Here is a 19,500-nt window from a genome sequence, read left to right on the forward strand (position 1 = left end):
CAACTCTTGTCGCAAGAGGGAGAGTGGTAAATGCCCCTTGCATCCTCCACGAGGATGCCTTTAAAGCACATGCGATGAGCGAAAACCTGAGCGTCATCTGCAATGACAAGGTAGTAACGAAACATTTGCAAAAGCAAGAGCCTGGGCGCAAAGCTTGATGCCAAATGAAAGACTGTAAGCAGGAGTGCAAACGCAAAGCCTTGGGCGCAAAGCCTTGGGCGCAAAGCGCGACGACAAAGGAAAGACATGATAGAAAGTAAAGGACAAGGATCACGAAACCACGTTTTTGAGTTAAATGCGTACTCGTATAAATATATATATATATATATATATATTCATATATATTTATTTAATTGTCCTTTTTAGTTAATTGAACTCAATTCAATTGTCCAAGTCCTCCGTGCAATCTTTCTCTACCTTGGGGAGTTGTGAGCTTGTTGATGTCTGCGGGTGTAAGCGATTGACGGCTCGGGTCGCGGGGCGCGAGCGAGATCCATCGTACGAGCTGCAAAAGCAAGACGCTAACATGCTATCTCAATCAGAAAGGTAGAGATGACAGGGGCTTTGATGTTGTCCTGACGTGAAAGAAGCAAAGGCAGGGGCATTGTGCCCCTGCAAACCTACTGAACGCGAAAAAAGCAGGGTCAGGAGCAGCGAGCCCCTGTTGACTTGTTGTCAACAAACAACGGGGAGGTAGGGGGCTGCACCCTTGCTTGTCGATGGTTCAGGCAGAGGCAGGGGTTGCGCCCCTGCCTTTCAAAAAATCGGACAGAGGCAAGAGTTGCGCCCCTGGCTTCTGAAAATGAGAGTAGGCAAGGGTTGTGCCCCTGCCTGACAAGGTGGAAAAGAGGCAAGGGTAAAGTCCCTGCCTAACAAAAAACAAGGGAGACAGGGGGCTTCACCCCTGCCTGCCGAAGGAGCAAGGAGGCAGGGGCGAGGCCCTTGCCCGTCGATCAAAAAGGGGGAGGCAGGAGGCTTCGCCCCTGCCTACCGAATACGCAAAGAGGCAGGGGCTTGGCCCCTGCCTATCGAACACGCAAACAGGCATGGGGCGAAGCCCCTGCCTGACGCCAGCAAAGAGGGAGTAGGGAGGGGGCTCGACCCCTCCCCTGAACAACGACGGTGCAGGGAGGGGTGCTCGACCCCTCCTCTGCCAGAAAAAAGGGAGCAGGATGGGCTCGACCCCCCCTGCCGTAACAGGGAGCACAGGGAGGGCTCAACCCCTCCCCTGCCAAAAGGAGACGCAGGGAGGGGGACCGACCCCTCCCCCACCAAATACGGCACCCAGGGAGGGGCTCGACCCCTCTTTTGCAAACAGAGGCATCGGGAGGGGGCTGGGACCCTCCCTCGCAAAACACATTGTAGGGAGGAAGCTCTGCCCTTCCCTTGCGATTTAGGGCAGCAAGGCGGGGGCTTTGCCCCTCCCTTGCGATTTAGGGAGACAGGGAGGTGGCTCAGCCCCTCCCTGCGCAAACGGAGAAGTGAGGGAGAGAGAGACGGAAGGAAAAAGAGAAGAAGGAGGGGAGCGTACCTGGGGGTTGTCGGAAGAAGCTCGCCGGAGGAAAGGGGTCACCGGTGGCCGCTACTAGGCAGACGCGAGGAGAGGGGGGGTCTGGGGGAGAGAGAGACAAGAGAGCGAGAGGGGAAAGGGGGTTTCTATTTGAAACCCCTCCCCTGCCTCGCTGTCTTTAGAAGGCGCGAGGGAGGCGGTGCCTCCGTTGGGTCTGGGTCGGGTCCGGATCCGGATCCGACCCAAATCCAAGTTTTTTATCCGGGTTTTACAGGGAATTCTCAAAATTTGTGGTTTTAGCAAATCCACATGGTTGTTTGGGATAAGTGGAACGGTTCAGATGGGGATTACCATTTCCACTTGTGCAGCTGGAAAGCTGAAATTAATACTGGAAGAGCATTGGGAAGGTCGTCAGAGTAGGCACTGGTGTAGAATTTAGCAACTACCACATCATCTAGGTGGGAGGTGAAATGTGGAACTGGAGGTGTCAAATACCACCCCAGTTCCATCATTTTCTACAACTGCATCCATCCCAAACAATTTTGGCACCGTGTATTCACCCATTCCGTTATGTAGACAAGGCACATTGATTCACACCATGGTGTGTGATCTTTAGTCCATGTTGGCATTTGTGTTCTTGTTCTAGTCGCTGAGTTGTATGCCTATGGTTGGCTTCTTTCACTCAATTCAAGTGTCATTTTATGTAGACAAGAGATGTATTGTGTTTTTAGCCCATGGTTGGCTTAATACTCTTGTTCTAGTAGCTGAACATACTTGATCTTGAGTGTATTTTTACGTAGACAAGAGATGTTTTTTGTCCATGTTGGCGTGTATTCTCTTGTTCTTGTCGTTGATGCACTCATTTCAAGTATTATTATATGTAGACAAGAGGTATTTTTACACACCTTAGTGTGTGTCATTTGGCCTTTAATGGCATTTTATTTATATTCTTGATCTAGTAGCTTATACACTTGATTTACGGGTTTTGAAGGACTAATGAGGTAGTTGTTTGTAGTGGATGAACTACTATTGAAAATTGCAAAATTTCATTCATAACTTGTGTTTTTAAATACAAGTGAATCATATCTATGATATGTTTTTAAATCAAATTGATATTTTAGTATTTAAGCTATATACGAACTGCTTACAGTTTTTCGACATCTTTTGTATTTGATATGCAAAATGAGTCTTTTGTCTCAAATGATATTCATTTTTGAATCTTGGGTGGATGCTTTAATATATTTAGTCAAATCATGCTTCTTATATATGACATTTGTTTGACATAGATCTTCTCCCTAAAGATGTGAAACTCTATTGTTGATCTATGCGTGTTAAAGCCCCTTGAAGTTCATATTCATCATGCTTTTGAACATTTGCATCCATGTTCATTTTGACTAAAGCATGTTCATTAATGATTTTCTTTAAGTGATTAATTCATTTCATGATAGTACATGCATATGCTCATTATGACCTTTTAGGCCCTCATTCAATAAAGCATATATAGCTTATGCCTCTTCGTAGGCTTATTGTGGTGTCCCTTAGTGGACCATTTTGTTATTCCCCATTATGGGGTTATGTTTGTCCAATGTTGGACCTTATGAATGCATTATGCATTCTTGCAATTCATTTTCGCATAATTTGCTTCCGCTCACTCTTTAACATGATATATGATTTTGAAACTTTGGTTTTCTAAATTTACTTTTCATGCTAAAATAATTATCATATCATGTGCTTCAAATTTCTATGCATAAGTTATATTTATGCACTATTGTTTTGCGGATGTGTCATCCGATATGGTTTCAATTAAGCTTGTTAGAAATGTTCCAATTGAGTAAAGTGCAAAGATATGTTTTACTTGTTTCTTTGTTGTTGTTCCACAGGATCTTGAAGATAAGAGGAAAAGAAGTACCTTGGATAGATCATGGAAGGTGCTCATCGTTAAAGACGTTGGAGGAAGACATTTGCAATGGCATTCGTACGGAAGGCCCTTGAAGCCTTGAGAGTCTTCCTCCTGCTTTCTTCAATCTTTTCGTTCCCCCACGCAAAGTTTGAGGGGGGTGTTAAAATGTATCATTCAACTTATGTAATCTTATATATATTTTATATATATAAAGGATAATACATATTCATATATGGTATATATGCATATGTATTATCCTAATTATATATATAATATATTTTTCTATTTATAGGCATAGGGGTAGTTTAGTCATTTCACAGTTTTACGCATATTCCATTTGGAATATGTTTGTAATTTTTACTTTTATTTTTTTTCTCTCTTTTTTAGTGGTTTGCGCCACCTAGGGAGGCTCCCCAAAGAGTCGTTGGGGAGCCCCCAACGGTCACAAATGTGACCGTTGGGGGCTCCCAACGACTCCTTTGGGAGCCCCCTAAGTGGCTCCTTGCTTGTATTATAAATAGGGGCTTTCCCCTTGTAATTCTCTTACTCCTTGGAGGAGCTTATGCTCCATTGTATAGGGTTTTTACCCTCTTCTTCCTATTTCTTCAATAATATTCAACTTATGACTTTAAGTCATATTTATCCCTTTTATGGGTTTATGTATTAGCACTTAATGTGCTTGTGTTGTTCCCTTAAGTGGGTATATTCGCACTTAATGTGTATGGGTTCATTATCGAACCTAAAATATTCAAAGTCACTTTCTAACAAATATTCATAACTAAGTGAAGTGTGTGAGCATAACTTATATTTGCAATTCATTTAAATATTCAGTGCAACAACATCATGCTGACACAATTAGTGCCTAAACATGCTCTCTACAAGTTCAATTAAGGTATCTTACATTAATAATGTGAAGAACAATGAATCGAAACTCAAAAGACCAAGGAGTTTCGAAGTCCGCAAAGACCACTACCCAAGCAATACAACGAACCCTTCGTGTGTGATCACAAATGCCAAAAACTCAAAAAATGCCAATTATAACAAGATTAGTCAAAAATAGCAAATTACCCTATAAATCATTACCAAGATCCAAATAACAAACAAATACACTCCAATAATTTACAAACTCCATCAAAAATATATTTATTATAGTCCAAAATAGTTCTATAAATGCAAATTATACCCTGATTGGCTTGAATGAACAAATGAATATGTAATAAATAAATAAATAAAATTGAAAAGCTAGAAACACATTTCTAATTTGGAGATAAAAAAATAAGTTCTTTATTTATTAATAATCCTTAAAAATTACGGGTTTTACATGCTACATGCCAAATTTGTAATCTTTCTTATTGCTTGTTTATTTTATTTATAAACCTGACTGAAATCATAATACATATGCTAGTGATTGTACTTGATTGATTTCCTTCACTTTTGTCCATATTTGACAAGATTGTTGTATCTGCATGTGACGTCATATATTTCATGCCACAACCAGTAAGGCAGTTACATGGGAAACAGAGAGCAAGCAGCCAAATTCTGGAGTCCACATCTTCATAAACTGTTCTGGAATTACTATTGCTGCTTTTATGTGTTTCAGCTAGCTTGTACATGGTGATTTCTATTTCTCCCTAAAGAAACAGATTTCATGTTTTATGATTCTGAGTGAAGGGAATTTTGATCCTTTGCTTTTGCGTGTGTTAGATGTCATTGTTTGATGTGTATCTGACTGTTGCAGTCTGGCCATTGGACTAGTATCTGATGTTTTTACGTATTTCATTGTCTACATAATCGTTATTTGTTTATTTGTGCTTGTTCCATCTCATCTCCATCTTGCTTCTAGTCTGTTATATAAATAACACTTTAATCTTCGTTCATACAGGATGGATTAACCATTCCAATGAGCATAATTGCACAGATTCAGAATCTTCTCTTGATAGTTATGTCCAATACTGTGAAAGGATTCCTCCATCAGAAACCTTCTGGTATGGGACATTTGGAGAGCAAGTGTTTTGTTGATGCAGCAATTGCTTTTTGTAAACTCCAACATGCTACCTTCAATGTCCCTGTCAAGACTCAAGTGAGTTTCTTGTCTTCATGATAATAAGTTAGCTCTCTGACCTGGATTTTAATCAAACTTGTGGATTCTGCTGTTTGTTTTTTATTTCTTATGTGCAAAATCACAGGTTGATTTGATTGTGACAATGCATGAGCTTCTGGCTGAATATGGGCTCTGCTGTGCTGGCAAAGATAGTGAAGGGGAAGAAGGGATGTTTCTTAAGCTAGCTATCAAGCATCTTTTGGCCTTAGATGTAAAACTAAAGTCCACTCACAATTTTCCAAACAGTACATTAGAGATGAAGGAACATGCTGAATCCTTATCCAATAACTGTATCTCAGTATGTGAGACCAGTTTGAAGACAGACTCCTGCATTGAAGCAGAAAATAGTGTATTGGAGAAAGATGAGAGTAGTTCCCTTGATAAGGATGCTTTTGAAGAAGCTATTCCAGAAAGAACTTTGCTTCATGAACCCCCAGATAAGGAGGAAGAGGGCTTTGAAAGCAGAAAGGATAGGTTTGATAGAAAGTCACAGTCTCAGCACTTGAAAGTCCAAAACATGAAAAATATTACTTCTGATTGTGAAAAGCATTCTGTTGAAGTTGAAAATCAAAAGGTGGAGTTAGGAATTGATAATGCTTTGGATCAAAGCTTTTTCTGTTTATATGGTTTAAATCTTAAATTGGGTAGCGAATCATCTGGTGAGGATGATCTAGCAGTACATAGGAACACCAACCGTGGTGATTATCAAACAAAAGAGCAATGTGCCGATGTCTTTCGCTACCTTCTGCCATATGCAAAAGCTTCATCGGTTAGTAACATCTTTTATATCTGTTTAGTTTTGCTTCTGAAGATGCAGTAAATGCTTCAAAATATTCTAACAGATCAGAACTGTTTCAGCTTCTAAGTTTAAAATTTGACTTGTATATAGGGATCTATATGAACCTCATGCTACTTTGATAAATTGAACTTTTTTGTCATAAATTCTGGTGTAAAACCTGATAATTCACATTTCTGTATTGCTGTTTTCCTTTTTTGGAGGCCCAAACTTTTTCCTACTTTTCCTATTTTCATTTCAGAAGATATTCTAGAAAATAATGTGTAAAATAAGAAATATTTAGTTTATTTTACTAACTCTGGTTTATCTCACAAGAAGCCTGGTCACTGAGGTCATACTTAGCTTTCTGTTATATTTCAGAGAGCTGGCTTGGTAAAGCTCCGAAGAGTATTAAGAGCCATCCGTAAACACTTCCCACAACCACCTGAAGAAGTTATGGTAGAAAATTCGATAGATAAGTTCTTGGACAGTCCTGATGTATGTGAAGATAAGCTCGTCGAAGCGGCAGGATCTGGTGAGATGCTTGAATCTGTCATCAATCTGATTTTTCCTGGTGGGCGAGGCCCCGAGGCAAACATTATAACAAGGTATTCCATTCTACACTTTACCAAGTTCCATGGTGAACAGTTCTCTTGCTCTTTTACCAGACAGGTTTATTTGGTTTCATGCTGAAAAAAATGCAGCTCTGAACCATATTTGGAGGTGTACAGCAACTTGTATTTCTTCCTAGCACAAGCTGAAGATATGAATGCAACTGATAAATGGCCTGGGTTTGTACTTACCAAGGAAGGAGAAGAGTTTGTTGAGCAAAATGCAAACCTTTTCAAATATGATTTATTATATAACCCTTTGCGCTTTGAGAGCTGGCAGCGTCTTGCAAACATTTATGATGAGGTAAAATATAACGATACCAAAAAGCATAGTGACAAATGGCTCATGAAGTATTTTGTATCTTTCCACTTTCTAGCAACTCGTGGTGTTCTGAAAGTGTGACAGCATGAATAAACATTGAAGATGTAGCTTTCTCTGTTATTCATTGTTTTATCTTTATTCCTCCAAATTCAGGTTTTAGCATGTTAGTCAATTATTTTAACAAGTCTTTGTATTAAGGTTTCACTTGATAGTTGGTGGTCTTCACATTACTTGGTTAGTTCTTGATAATAAATACTTCATAGGACTCTACATTGCATTGGTATCATGTTCTGAACAACCAGGCCAAGGTTCAACTGGTGGATCAAACTGGTTTGAAATCTGTGTTTGTCTCTCTCTCTCTCTCTCTCTCTCTCTCTATACATACATATATATATATATAAAGAGAGAGAGAGAGAGACGGGGGGTGTGTGTGTTAGACATTTCACTTATCATGCATATCCTGTACCGACACAATAGGACACTTCATCGACATAATCAAACCAGTTTCAGACAGTCAACATTGTGTCATTAACTTTATCTATTTTCTTTTATGATCTTATTTACTTATTTCATATTCACTTGAGTTGTTTTTCTTTTAATATTTTTTATTAATTACATTACATTTCAATTTCAACTTAGTTTCATTATTTGATGTTCCTAAATGTAGCGATTTAAAATTATTGTTTTACACACACACACACACATGTTAAAGTATATGGATGTCTCTCTCTCTTTCTCTATCTATCTATATATATATCTTTTGTAATGCCTACTAGGAGCAAAATTATCTTTTCTCTTGTAAATACGCATGTCCATTAGGGACTTCTCTTGTATTTTTATTATTTTTGTTTTTATATTTTTTGTGTGTGTGTGTGTTTTGTTTTTGAATTGGGCCCACATAGACTTGTATAAATAAGGGGACTTGCCTCACTACAAAGTAATGCTTTTGAGAGCATTTTCAATAAGAAGATTATTTATATTTTTAAGTTCTCTCTCTCATATTGTGTGTTTTTCACTTGCCACTTTGTGGCCTATTGTATTTTGCCCATTAGTGGCTTCTTGCTTGTATGCATGTGCATCTCTTATAACTTTGTGACATTGTTCTTTGCCTAGTGTTTCATTACAACACACACACACACATACATACATACATCTATGTGTGTATGGCCATGTCTCCATGTCCTAATTTTTTAAAATTATTGAATCATACTAGGGGTATCCGCATCGTATCCCGCTCTTGCATCCGTATCCATGTGATATAGGTTTAGAGCCATTTACTTCTGTTTATGTCTGTGACTGGAGATAATCAATTTCGACTGATTACTCATGCTTGCCAAAACATTTAATTCTTTTATCATTTTTCTTCTGTACATGACATACTTCTGATTTGTAATAGGAAGTAGACTTAATGTTGAATGATGGAAGCAAGCATATTAATGTTAGAGAATGGAGAAAGCAAACTATATTACCTCAAAGGGTAGAGATCAGCCGGATGAGGAGCCGACGGTGTTTGTTGATGAGTCTTGCTCTAGCTAGAACTCCAGCTCAGCAGGTTATCTTTCTAATAATAGAGTACACATTTCTAGTCCATCTAATGTGGTTGTTGATATTATATATTCATTTTTTTCACTTGAACCAAATCTGATTGTGATTTCCTGATTCTCTTTGATGCCGTGATTTTGTCTGTTTGTTCAGGGCCAGATGCATGAATTGTTAGCTCTCGTGTATTACGACAGCCTTCAGAATGTTGTACCATTTTATGATCAAAGACTTGTTTTACCAACAAAGGATTCAACTTGGACCATGTTTTGCAAGAACTCAATGAAGCACTTTGAGAAGGCTTTTGCTATAAAGTAATTTTCATGTACTCTCAATAATTAGTGCAGTGCATTCTGAATACATTGTGTATACTAAGTGGCATATACGTGTTCTTTGTTGTAGGCCAGACTGGTCGCATGCCCTCTACCTTGGAAAACTTTGTGAAAAGATAGAATATCCATATGAAAAGGCATTTTCGTATTATAGCAAGGCCTCCAGCATTAACCCATCTGCTGTAGATGCTGTATACAGGACACATGCATCTCGTTTGAAGTTACTAAATGCTCATGGAAAACATGATTTACATGCACTTCAGGTTAGCATTCTATGGATGCTGCTGAAAGCCTGTGCTGCGTAGTTGTTGACAGATTATTCATGATTTCCATATGTTCTAACTGCAGTATTTATGATCAGGTTGTTGCTGAACATGCTTTTCATAACTCAGCAAAAGATTCCTTCTTTAATCTGTTAGGTGAAACCGATCCAGGTCTTCCTCAGTTATCTACAGATGAAAATGATAAGTCTGTGCAGGAAAATCTGGAAAAACGGAAAAGGCAAATTGAGTTGCAACACTTAGAAGGGGCATGGGAAACTCTATATGCTGATTGCCTATCAGCTCTTGAAGTCTGTGTTGAAGGGGAACTCAAACATTTCCACAAAGCAAGGTATATGCTTGCCCAAGGGCTTTACCGAAGGGGTAATAGTGGAGATCTGCAACGAGCAAAAGAGGAACTTTCATTTTGTTTCAAGTCATCTCGTTCTGCTTTCACCATTTATATGTGGGAGATAGATGGCATGGTGAAAAAAACAAGGTATATTTGGTTTTCCTGTTAGACAATGACTATAATTCAAAATAATGATTGTGAAAATTAGCTAGATTTTGTTGATGCTGGTATTGATGAGATACTTGTTCTTATTTAAGGATATCATAGAAGCTCAGTTTCATTTCTCTTCTTCCAGGCGAAGAACCCCTGGACTTGTTGGCAACAAAAAGGGTTTGGAACTTGGGTTGCCTGAAAGCTCTCGTAAATTCATTACTTGCATTAGAAAATATACACTTCTATATCTGAATTTGTTAGAAAAATCTGGGGATTTCTGTACTCTGGAGCGAGCTTACACATCTCTTCGTACAGACAGAAGGGTAATCAATGGCTCTATATCTCTGCCCTCCTTTTGTTTAGTTCTGCTTAATACTGGTATATTTAAAGTAATAAACCTCTCTTATCTGCACAAGTACACATGCACAGCTAATACAGATGTTCATGCACATGTATCCATGCATGCAACACCTATGATCTTAGACCCTTAACAAAATTATATGTGAAGAACAGACATGTCTAAACTTGGTTTTCCCATCTCCAGTTTTCTCTGTGTCTTGAAGATATAGTCCCAGTCGCCCTTGGAAGATACGTCCAAGCCCTCTGTTCCACCATCCAGCAAGCTGAGGCAGTTTGTTCCAGCACAGTTGAAGGTATGCTGGAGAGGCTATTCCATGTATTCATTGAAAATGGAAGCATATGGAATGAGATAAGCAGTTCACCTGAACTGAATATTTCATCTGGCTCTGGGATTTCAGAGAGTATTCTCTACAGGTGAATCAAGTTAATGCAGTATTTTTATTAGTTGTTTAACATTAACTCTCTTATATGAATGGTTTGCATTCTAACACATTTTTGTGGCAGTTATATTCATCAATACATACATTCTTTGGAAATTGATATGAGGCTTGACACACTTGAAGTAATAAATGAAAGAATCCGAAAGCGTTTCAAGAACCCAAAGTTGGCGAATAACAACTGTGCTAGAATTTGTAAGCATGCATCCATAGCTTGGTGCCGCTCTATTATTTCCAGCTTGGCTTCAATCACACCATCTTCTGATGAAGCTCAGATAGACCATACTCATCAAGTGGCAAATAACTCAGACAATAACGTGCAGCTTTATGTTGATATACAAGAGAGTGAACTTTGGAGTTCATCAATTGAAGACCCAGTTCACCAGAAAGAATTTGAACCGAAAGGAAACCAGGCTTTATCAAAAATTAAGAATGTGCCAATAAAGCAAGCAGTGGCAGAAAATATGCAAACTGCTGCCACTTTACTTAGATCTGCTTACAACTTCTACCGTGATAGCTACTGTGGAACATATCCCTCTGGTATCAAACTGTACACATCAGCGTCTCGATCAGCACAGGCTTCATCATTGCCAGGAACTGAAAATATTCCTGTGCCTAGTATTGACATTCTCGATCTCAGTATCCCACGTAAACTTCTGCTATGGGCATACACGCTGGTGCATGGTCGTTATTCAAGCATTCTCTCTGTTGTCAAGCATTGTGAAGAAAATGTGAAGGTATAAAACTGTGCAACAGAATTTTCTATTGGTACTTGGTTCGTGAATTTTTCTGTCTAAAACTTAGCAATGTGTTAAGATACCAATATTGTTCATAAAGACTTACTGCCTGTTCTTCCAGATGAGGCTGAAAAAGGGCCCTACAGCATCAGTAGCTGCGTCACAACCATGTCCACTAGCTACTCATGCAGGTATTCTTCTTGGTTTCAATTCATCCCTCTTTCTTCTTCACTTTATTTATTAGCAGCCTAACATGTAGCCTTTTTATAGTTGCTGGTAGAGATAGAAACCATCAAGATGACTATGGTGAGATTGAGGATAATCCTTCAACAAAGATGGTTCCTGCCACTTCCCCTGAAATCGATAGCAAGCAAGGTGTAAACATGCTCACAAGTTCCATTTCCAGTGAAGCTCAGAAAGTGTTGTCTTCTACTGCTACACTACACCAATGCAACAACGCTCATGCTGACCACAATGTTCAGGAAGGGCAAGGCTAAAATACTTCCATTGGTTGAAGCCAAGTTTACATGTGAATATATGTTTCATCTTTAGGTAGTTCATACTGCTAGTAATTATGGCGAAGTTTGATGGATTGGGATAGTGGATGAATCTGCAAGTATTATGGTGCTGGTGAAAGACGTGATACTTGGCTCTACCAATGATGCTGCCTAGCATTCTAGTTTGACATAGATATCAACAAAATTTTCAATACCTCTTAAACTGTCTTTCAAGAGCATTTTTCATCAGTTTTGGGGCAGTGAGTCATGGTATAAAGGATCCTTCATGCAACTGAAACTTCGATTTTTGCTGTTGTATCTATACAGGCCTATCTTGAGCTTGTACATGGGAGAGCGAATTTAGTATACTGCGTTCATGTGTCATGTTCTTGTAATTTTCCCTGTTGGACTGTGTGAGCCTCTTGTTTGTCAGATGTTCGTAAGGGATTTTGTGCTTATCAAATTCAGTTAATTTATCCAAGCTGCTTCAGAACCGGCAGGACAATTGTTGTAATGTATTGTCATGTATATAATAAATTGCATGCTGTGTGTGTGTGTAACATAAGCACAGCTTGCTTGAAAGTTTCACTTCATTTTGGACAGGTGCCCTGCTACTATTAAGGAATCCCACTTTTTGGTCTCTTATTGTGAGTTCACTTGTGAGAATCGGTTCCTCCTAACCATCCATACGGTGTGGACAACACTTATTTTTAATGTTCCAAGCCATGTTTGGTAAATCAGACCTCACAGATGTGTTCAGCATGATCTATTGTTAGGATCAACTGTTGGATTGTTCTCTTTCGGACGAAAAAAATATGATTGAGCTTTAAAATTTATAAAATTATTAAGCCATTAATTTTTGAATCCTTAAACCTGCTTATATGTCATAATCAGATTATTCAAAAGCTTATTCCTACTAAACAAATCATGAGGATCACATCTGTAACATCAGATTCCAAAAGAAAGTAACAAAAAATGAAAATTTGAGACCATCTACAGTTAGTAGGAACCAATCACTTGTTTTTTAAATATTTCTCCCTACAAAACTTAAAAATTAACACTGCTGAGGTCCACAAGAAAAATGTTCTGTAGAAACTGTTGTGAAACATTAAAGTTGTAATCGTCTGTCATTATAGACTAGCTAAACGCAGTTTTTCCCAAAGTTGTAATCTGCAAGTTGTCGTTATAGACTAGCCTGACTGTTGAAAGGCTGGCTCGAAAGGAAGTGCTTTAGATATGTCGCCACCTGCAAAAAATGCAGTTTAGTTTCAAGAGTCATCTAGACTTTTATCCTACCCTGACTGCTCTTCAACCGACCATACAACCATGGATAGGCCACAATGGTCAGGGTGTCATGACCCTTTCAAGGACGTCCTTAGTGCACAATTGGCATCATGACACTGCAGGCTTGGCTTTTAGGTTCTCTCAGCCCATCCACCATCCTTCACATTATATTCCCCATTGAATCCCTAAACAACCTCTTGAAAAAGCATGGAAAACTACGAGAGCAGATAAAATGATCTGCCAAATCACTTTTGTAAAAGTGATTTGGCTTGCTCATCGTTCACAAGGACCATGAGATTCTTGTGGGATGAAGCAATGGACGGTAAAGATGTTTGACAGATCACCTGATCTGCTCTCGAAAACTAACCCTGAAAGAAGCATTGAAGCCTGCCCACAACTTGCGAAATACCCAGTCGCCCCGGAGGCTTAAGGGCAGAGCCGGACCTGTAAAGAGGCCAATGAGGCTTGGGCCTCAGGGCCCCTGGGCCCAAAAAAATTTTAGGGGCCCATTTTTAAGGCCTGTTTAGGTAGTTTATATAAATATTTTATACATTTTTATTTAATATAATATAAATATTTGGAATATTATATTTGTTTAATGTGAATGCAAACTTTATTGTTATTTTGATTCTTTAAAGAAAAATTCTGTGGCGCCGCCCCCGAACTCCTACTATTATTAGGGCACCCATTTTTTCTCTCCGACTCAGGCCCCATAAAACACAGGTACGGCTCTGCTTAAGGGTGTCCTAGGAATAGCGTTGCTATCAGCCAGGGCAAGTATTGTCAAGCTATCCCTGTCAAGCTTGCAAGGCCACATTTCAGAACCGGTAAATGAAAAGTCGATTGAGCAAATGGAATTTCTTCAATGAACTTAGAAAAAGAAAAAAGAATCGATCAAAAAGATTTTTCATGCAAGATTTGGAAGCCTTGGATGAGGCACATCAAAATTAAATGTCATCAACCAAAACAAATGAATATTCAGACCTCACACAGGCACCATGCTCACATATTGATCTGGGCGTCCCCATTCAGGATAAATCATCCAAGCCACTTCATTATTTTTTAAACAAGAGAAACAATGTCAATATGTACAAGTATTGCAGGCAGCCGCTCCCACCCATTCTGATATACAAACTGGTCCTTCCAACATGATTTCCCAACAAATGAATGCAACCGTACACCCAGTTCTCTTGAGAAGACCACTAGTGAAGTACAAATCTTGCTGTTCCAGATGTGATTCATCAACCATCTGAATGCATTGGCCAAACATGCCTTGCAGCCGTGCCGTTGAAACATCAATGGGAATACATGGCACAGGTACAGAAACCTCCAAGTTCAGATAACCAAGAAGATGAAAAGGAATTCTCTACAACATGTTCTATATAGAAATACATGCTTAATCTTACCAGCGAAGTGACGTCAGTTTGAATCACCAAGCAGGGAATTCCTCAACTAATCAAGTTCTCTCGTCCAGTCAAAGCGAGCCCAGTCTTGGGAAAATCTCAAGACATCATTTTTCTGTGCTTCCACAGAACCATACTGCCGCCGCCTATGCATGTCCTCTTCAGGTAGTTGAAGCATACCACGAATCACATCAAGGCCCATGCTACTTTTGAAGTGCTTTTCATCATCAATCACATGTACAAAACCTCTATGCAAACCAAACTCAACATGAAAGTAGGGGAAATTCTTTGGAATGGAATTCCGTAATCCTCCTTTTAAACTTGTATCTATTAACTTCTTCGCATTGTGCTGGCTCCACTCATCTTCTGCTTCATCAATGGCCTATAAAGATAGGACAACAAAGATGAAATATATAGAAGATAAATTAAGAACCATGTCGACATATTAAATAACTCCAAATTTGGGGACACCGAGGTGCATTAAAGCCTCAAGCATTTTATGATTCTGTAGCATCACTTCATATGTCTTCAAGCTGCGCTTATGTGGACACCTCTTCATCTAGTGATATCTTGGCTAAAGCATAATGTAAGACAAATATATATATATATATATATATATATAAAATCTTCTATGGTGGTACACACTTGATTTACATAGATCTAAGCTCCAAAAGCAAAATCAAAACTTTGGATGATGTTTAGCATGTTCTATTTACTATTTTCATGCATTAAAATTGATTCAAGTAAGATCTTTTATATAATTTATTTTCATGAAATGTGAGCCATTGAATTTTCGCCATCTCAAAAATGAATCTTCTGGTATTTAGACATGATAAAATCTTCTAACATATGAAATAGGGAAGGGGGACCGTCCAACCAAAGGAATGTCCAAAAATCTACAACCAACGACGATCGGACAGCTCCCCTTCTCCAATGCTTGAGCATCTCATCAATCGGACCTCATATATTTGTTCTTTATAATTTATTTACAACATATAGACATGTTTTTTGAAACGTGAAAAATCGACGGTTCACAATGCATTTAAAAATTAAAACTTTTAGCACTTTAAAAAATGCATCTAAACATAAAAAATTTATAATCCAAAACATGTCGACTTTACAATACAAAGTATTGTGGGCCATTGAATTTTAGCACTTTAAAAAACACATCTAAACATCGAAAATTCATAATTCAAAACATGTCACTAAATAAATGATAAAAATCTAATATGTAAAGTCCGATCGATGAAAAACATGATCGTTAGAGAAGGAACGCCGTTGATTATCAGTTGTAGATTTTGGACCTTCTTTTGGTTGGACGGTCCTCCTTTCCTATTAAATAAGAGGGTGTACCACCATAGGGTATTATTGTTCAGAACCACTAAATTTTCCCTATATATATATATATATATATATATATATAGAGAGAGAGAGAGAGAGAGAGAGAGAGATTAGTTCCTCTTAGGAATGTAATCTGTTGCTTTTTGCTTCTTTTTTCTAATATGACTTTATGGATGTGACTTTTGGATCATCCAAATATGAGATGCGAGCAGGTTTTATAGGGTTTAAAAAATCAACCCAAGATTTTCATAAATTTCAAAGTTAATAAAATAGTATTTTTTATCAGAAAAACATGATCTAACAGATGAATTCAAGTAAATAAAATATGATAAACACATCTTGTGAGGTTTTCTTTGCAAAATATGCTCTAGAACATTGAAAATCAGCATTGTCTATACCGTATGGATCGTAAGAAGAACCTCTCTCTCTCTCTCTCTCTCTCTCTCTCTCTCTCTATATATATATATATATATATATATATATATATATATATATATATATACATACTAGAACTCATAGGGAAGAAAATGGATTTATGGATGGAATCAAATATGTAGTATTTACAAAAAAAGTATTCGGTTATTGGGGAACAATCAATATATTTCTAATGTCAAATCAGGATCAACTAGGACAAAAATAAAGCATTGGATCAAACTCTTCTTTGGTGTCAAGGTAGTAGCTATTAATAGCCAATGACTCCTAGGAAAGGGTAGAAGAATGCGACAGACGTATGATCATTACGCTTCAACCGGGTTATTCTATTCCACCCCTTATAGAGAAAAGAACTTAAATAAAAATAAATAAATACTTAACAACATGGTGATACATTTATACAAAACTTCCACCCCTAGAACATGCAAAGGAGTCGTAGACACTCAAGTGAAATCCAATCCACGAACAAATTTGATCTATGGACCAATGTTGTATGTATCATAATGTAACATATGATACACACCGTTACTTTTTAGAAAATGATATGATACACACTCGTATTGTGATACAAGTGTGTATCGTACGATACAAGCCTGTATCGTATCATATCGTACTATACAAAGCGTACTTTTAAAAAGTCTGAAAAGTAATGTAGCATTTTTGGGTTTTAAACATCTCTTGAGGGCTGACTCCCTCATTTGTGTAGAGGTCACTAGAGAGGTATCCATGCACCTTAGGAGCTTTAAGCGATTTGGGGGTCGATCCGTGCACAAGGGAGAGGCTTTTTGTGATTTCATCAAGAGTGCATTTCTACCATTTTTCCACTAAAGAAAGTGGGTTGAGGTAAAAAAAACTTTATTCTTTACTTCTTATTGAGTATTTTTTTGGAAGATGACATTAAATGGTCCCGCATAGCAATAGGGCACTTGAGTAATGAGTGAAAACCGATTAAAAATCGAGTTCAACTATTGTCATACTTTTTTTTTGGGTGGTATCTCTTGGTTGAAGCATATCATTTAGTCGGCAGAATGTTGCCTCCTGCATGTCAAGGAATTTATCGGATGTCGTGAAATAGAAAAGCCAACAATTACTAACCGGTTTGAGATAAAAAACAAGAAAAAGAGATGAGTGAGACAGAAATGGGGGTATGCACAACCTTAAGATGACAAAGATAAGCTCCCTACTTTTGATCCTACAACAACTAGCATAGCATCAGAAGTAGTAAGTTTTGTAGCGAGTGAGAAAGGTGTGGCTGGTGCTAGTAGTAGTAGTATTGCGAATACAAAAAGAAGAGAAGAAAGAAGAGTAGGAGGGAGTTCTTCAAGAGGAGGTAGAGCTAGAGGATTTATTAAGAGCTTTTTCCCTCATAGGACTGCCCTTGGGGAGCAACCCGACTTTCGTCCTGCTATGACTCCTCAACATTTAGTTGAGCAGGCAAATGTCGCAGTTGGGAGATGGATATATGATGCCTGCATTCCTTTCAAAGAGGCAAATTCTTTTCATTTTCAAGTCATGACAGATGTCATAACCAGTATCAAGCTTGGATATAAAATGCTTTCATATCATGCTTTGAGAGAAAAAAAATTAGATATTAATGTAAATGAAGTGAAGGCATATTGTGATGAGATGAAGCAGTCACGGAGAAACTGGGTGTAGCATCATGGCAGATGAGTGGACAGACAAAAAGTCAAAAACCATGAACAATTTTCTTGTCTATTGCCCCAAAGAAACTATGTTTTTAAAGTCAATTGATCTGTCTGATGCGGCCAAGACAGCAGATGTATTGCTCAGGGTTTTTGATCAGGTCGTGGAAGAGGTTCAACCTTAAAACATTGTTAAATTCATTACTTATAATGCAACAAACTATATGGCAATAGGTAAAGAATTGGCCAAAAATTATGGATTATTCTTCTAGACCTCATGTGTTGTCCATTGCATAGACCTCATGCTTGAAGACATCAGTAGCATGGATGAGATACAACATACAGTTGAATGCTGTCAAGAAATTACTAAATTTATTTATAATCATGCATGGGTTTTGAACCTAATAAGAAAGTAACTAATGGTGTTGAGTTGATTCGTGGTGCAATTACTAGATTTGCTACGAATTTTTTTAGCATGCAACGTCTAGTAAAGAATATAAGTGCACTAAAAAAATGTTTTCATCAAACGAGTGGAATACATATCCCATTCACAAAAAACAAAGCCAAGAGAAATTGTAGATATTGTATTTAGAAGTGAATTATGGGAGTCGTGTTAAATTGTTGAGAATAACTACACCTCTAAGTCACACGGACTCGACTAGGGAGGTGCCACACCCGAGTCAACACGGGTGCAAACACGGGTGCGGCTTCGGACTCGGTCAACACCGAGTCCGTCCACATTTTGGACTCGGTCAACTTTGACCGAGTTCAAAAATGTCCATTTGTCCCTAAAAAAAATATTATTTTTTATTTTTTATTTAAAAAAATGCACAGTGGATTGTGCTGTGCACAGTGGACTGTGCTGTGCACAGTGGACTGTGCTGTGCACAGTCACAGACTGTGTTGTGTCTGTGCACTTTTTAAATATATATATATATATATATATATATATATATATATATATATATATATATATATATATATATATATATATATATAGCCGAGTCCCCGTGTCCAAAAATTTTAAAATTACGCCGCACCGGTGTCGCACCCGCACCCGCACCCATGTGACATAGCTACACCTTTGGTGAAAGTGCTTCAATTAGTTGACAGTGAAGACAGACCAATTGACAGTGAACCTGGGAAGTATGTGTGAAAAATCGTGTAAAAATATATTGGAGTTTGAGAAGGCTGATGAAGCATGGGTTTTTATCAAATAAACCTACACTCAAAATGATACCGCCCATAAATGTGAATTACAAGGCAAAATTCATAATCATAAACAATGGGAGAAGAGTGTTAGAGAGTAGTATGGAACTCTCAAAAGATTATGGGACGAAATGGCTAAGATGGAGCCAATTTGGGATACTCCCAACGATGTTCGTCGTAGGAAAAATCAAATCCTTGGAGAATAATTCTTTTAATTCATAAGAGGCCTAAGACCCGAGTTTGAGCAAGTTCGGGGAAACATTATCCACCGTAAGCAAGAGGAGCTTTCACCGTTGCACGAG

At 38.2% G+C, this 19,500-nt stretch overlaps 2 protein-coding genes across 4 annotated transcripts in view; one reads left to right on the plus strand and one right to left on the minus strand.

The window, feature by feature from the left end:
* Nucleotides 1-12,476, plus strand: part of LOC149820376 (Tetratricopeptide repeat (TPR)-like superfamily protein) — a 79,451-nt gene extending 66,975 nt beyond the window's left edge. Inside the window, exons 7-19 of the mRNA XM_089982861.1 lie at nucleotides 5,293-5,490; nucleotides 5,597-6,280; nucleotides 6,668-6,894; nucleotides 6,991-7,201; nucleotides 8,616-8,771; nucleotides 8,915-9,072; nucleotides 9,161-9,353; nucleotides 9,452-9,849; nucleotides 9,998-10,178; nucleotides 10,400-10,629; nucleotides 10,720-11,389; nucleotides 11,511-11,580; nucleotides 11,660-12,476. Of these exons, the coding sequence (XP_089838987.1) occupies nucleotides 5,293-5,490; nucleotides 5,597-6,280; nucleotides 6,668-6,894; nucleotides 6,991-7,201; nucleotides 8,616-8,771; nucleotides 8,915-9,072; nucleotides 9,161-9,353; nucleotides 9,452-9,849; nucleotides 9,998-10,178; nucleotides 10,400-10,629; nucleotides 10,720-11,389; nucleotides 11,511-11,580; nucleotides 11,660-11,886 (3,603 nt within the window). The 3' untranslated portion in view covers nucleotides 11,887-12,476. The remainder of the gene's footprint in view (nucleotides 1-5,292; nucleotides 5,491-5,596; nucleotides 6,281-6,667; nucleotides 6,895-6,990; nucleotides 7,202-8,615; nucleotides 8,772-8,914; nucleotides 9,073-9,160; nucleotides 9,354-9,451; nucleotides 9,850-9,997; nucleotides 10,179-10,399; nucleotides 10,630-10,719; nucleotides 11,390-11,510; nucleotides 11,581-11,659) is intronic.
* A 1,725-nt stretch (nucleotides 12,477-14,201) lies between these two features.
* The window catches only part of LOC149820377 (uncharacterized), a 40,324-nt gene continuing 35,025 nt past the window's right edge, over nucleotides 14,202-19,500 (minus strand). For all 3 annotated transcript variants that reach the window (XM_089982862.1, XM_089982863.1, XM_089982864.1), the window contains 2 exons: nucleotides 14,577-14,955; nucleotides 14,202-14,442 (listed from right to left, as the gene is read on the minus strand). In XM_089982862.1, coding sequence (XP_089838988.1) covers nucleotides 14,623-14,955 — 333 coding nt within the window. In that variant the 3' untranslated portion in view covers nucleotides 14,202-14,442; nucleotides 14,577-14,622. The remainder of the gene's footprint in view (nucleotides 14,443-14,576; nucleotides 14,956-19,500) is intronic.

The sequence above is a fragment of the Nuphar pumila genome, chromosome 12 (assembly GCF_984573655.1).
Source record: "Nuphar pumila chromosome 12, dmNupPumi1.hap1.1, whole genome shotgun sequence".
Classification (NCBI taxonomy): Eukaryota; Viridiplantae; Streptophyta; class Magnoliopsida; order Nymphaeales; family Nymphaeaceae; genus Nuphar; species Nuphar pumila.